The sequence below is a fragment of the Herpailurus yagouaroundi genome, unplaced genomic scaffold (genome assembly GCF_014898765.1).
Source record: "Herpailurus yagouaroundi ecotype Mexico unplaced genomic scaffold, PumYag 566, whole genome shotgun sequence".
In the NCBI taxonomy this organism is placed as follows: domain Eukaryota; kingdom Metazoa; phylum Chordata; class Mammalia; order Carnivora; family Felidae; genus Herpailurus; species Herpailurus yagouaroundi.
This window is the reverse complement of record NW_024412783.1, coordinates 1,033,990-1,035,777: the sequence shown is the minus strand read 5'-3', so window position 1 is coordinate 1,035,777 and position 1,788 is coordinate 1,033,990. Positions and strand designations below refer to the sequence as shown.

The 1,788-nt window shown below is 39.9% G+C and overlaps 1 protein-coding gene across 1 annotated transcript; it reads right to left on the bottom strand.

Annotated features, from left to right (window-relative positions):
• Positions 1–523: 523 nt before the first annotated feature.
• Positions 524–1,492, bottom strand: LOC121023587 (olfactory receptor 2AJ1-like). The gene has a single exon (XM_040465538.1). The coding sequence runs from the start codon at positions 1,490–1,492 to the stop codon at positions 524–526; it is 969 nt and encodes a 322-aa protein (XP_040321472.1).
• Positions 1,493–1,788: the final 296 nt, after the last annotated feature.

The window sequence follows — 1,788 nt, the reverse complement described above, 5'->3', positions numbered from 1 at the left end:
AGGAGGCATGTTTATATTTTGTTCCTCATGAAATAAAATGCTGACTACTGGGTTGCAAATGTATGAGCTTTTGCCAATCTGATATCTGCTTTGGTAATTCAAGGAAGATTAAATTATTTTAATTCCATAACAGTTGAGTACTGCTGTTAGAAATTATGCTTCCTCATCCAACCCTGAATTTGTGAATTCTGTCACTGTTCCTAGGAGCATCGCACACCTTCTTATTCAGAGGTATGTTTAATGAAATGAGTACTTTAATTACTTGGGCATATATGAGAAAGAATGATGCTCTGTGTTATTTAGAAAAGCAGTGTAGTTTCAGGATTTCCTGTTGGAAGAACTGAATCTTTGGGTGGTGTTGTGTGGACATCAATAAGTTATTTTAAGTTTTGTTTTTATTTTCACACAATAAGGGTGTTGGAACAAATGACCTCTCATATATCCATGAGTCCCATGCTGAATTTGTCAAGTCCTAAAGGATCTTAAAGACAATTCAGAGAAATATGCTAATATATGGTTATAATTAGGTGTAGCAAGCTCGGTGGTGTTTCACCTTTTTCAGGAAGCATCTACTAATGACTATACTCTTCATAGCTGCTATTACATCCTTGTTTCTCAGGCTATAGATTAGAGGGTTAAGCATAGGGGTAAGAATAGCATTAAACATAAAGAGGGACTGGTTTATTTTGGGGGTCTTAAAGGATCCTGGCCTCATGTAGACTAATACAGCAGGACCAAAGTAAAGGCTGACCACACAGAGATGGGAGAAGCATGTGGCCAAGGCCTTGTTCTTGCCTTCAGGGGAATTCATGTGGACAACAGCAAGGAATATACGGATATAAGAAGCCAGGATAAGACTCAGAGGGATGAGGACCACCAGAAAGCTTGAGACCACCACTGAATTTACATAGGCTGAAATGTCCTCACAAGTGAGCTTCAGGAGTGCCATGACCTCACACAAGAAGTGTGGGATCTCTCGAGGATGACAGATGGGTAAGTGCATGACATAGGCTGTATGAACCAGTGAAGTTATTGCCCCTCCAACCCAGGACCCAATGACCATCTGTTTACAAATGGTATGGCTCATCATGACTGAATAACGCAGTGGATTGCAGATGGCAATGTAGCGGTCATAGGACATGAGGGTAAGCAGAAGGCACTCAGAAATTCCCAAGGTTAAGCTGAATAAGATCTGGGATCCACAACCAATCTGTGATATGGTTCTCTGCCCTGAGAAGAAATTTGTGGCCATTTTGGGGACAGTAGTTGAGATCAGAGCCACATCAATAAGGGAAAGCTGACTGAGCAGGAAGTACATAGGACAGTGGAGTCGAGAATCCAGCCAGATGAGGAGAATGAGAACAGCATTGCCTATCACAGCCATAAGATAGACCAGAAGAATGAGGAAGATAAGGATCACAAGGTGGCTGAACTCAGGCCAGAGCCCCAAAAGAATAAAATCTGTGGTGACAGTCTTATTGTTTTTCTCCATGGCCGAACATCATGGCTCAGAACACAATGGTAAGAACACTGTTCCATTTGATGTGTTATTGCACATCTGGTCTACTTTTCTTACTCCCAGGTCTCCTCTGAATATGTCCATGCTGAATTCTTCCTTGTTGTGATCTCCTTAGTATTATTAACTTCTCAATATATAAAGTTTTCATTAACTACAACTCATGAATTATTTAATAAACAATGATTTATACACTGTATCTGCTATTACAAATGGTAATCACTAATAGTAACCAAATAAGAATACAAGTACACTTAATGTTCTATCAACTA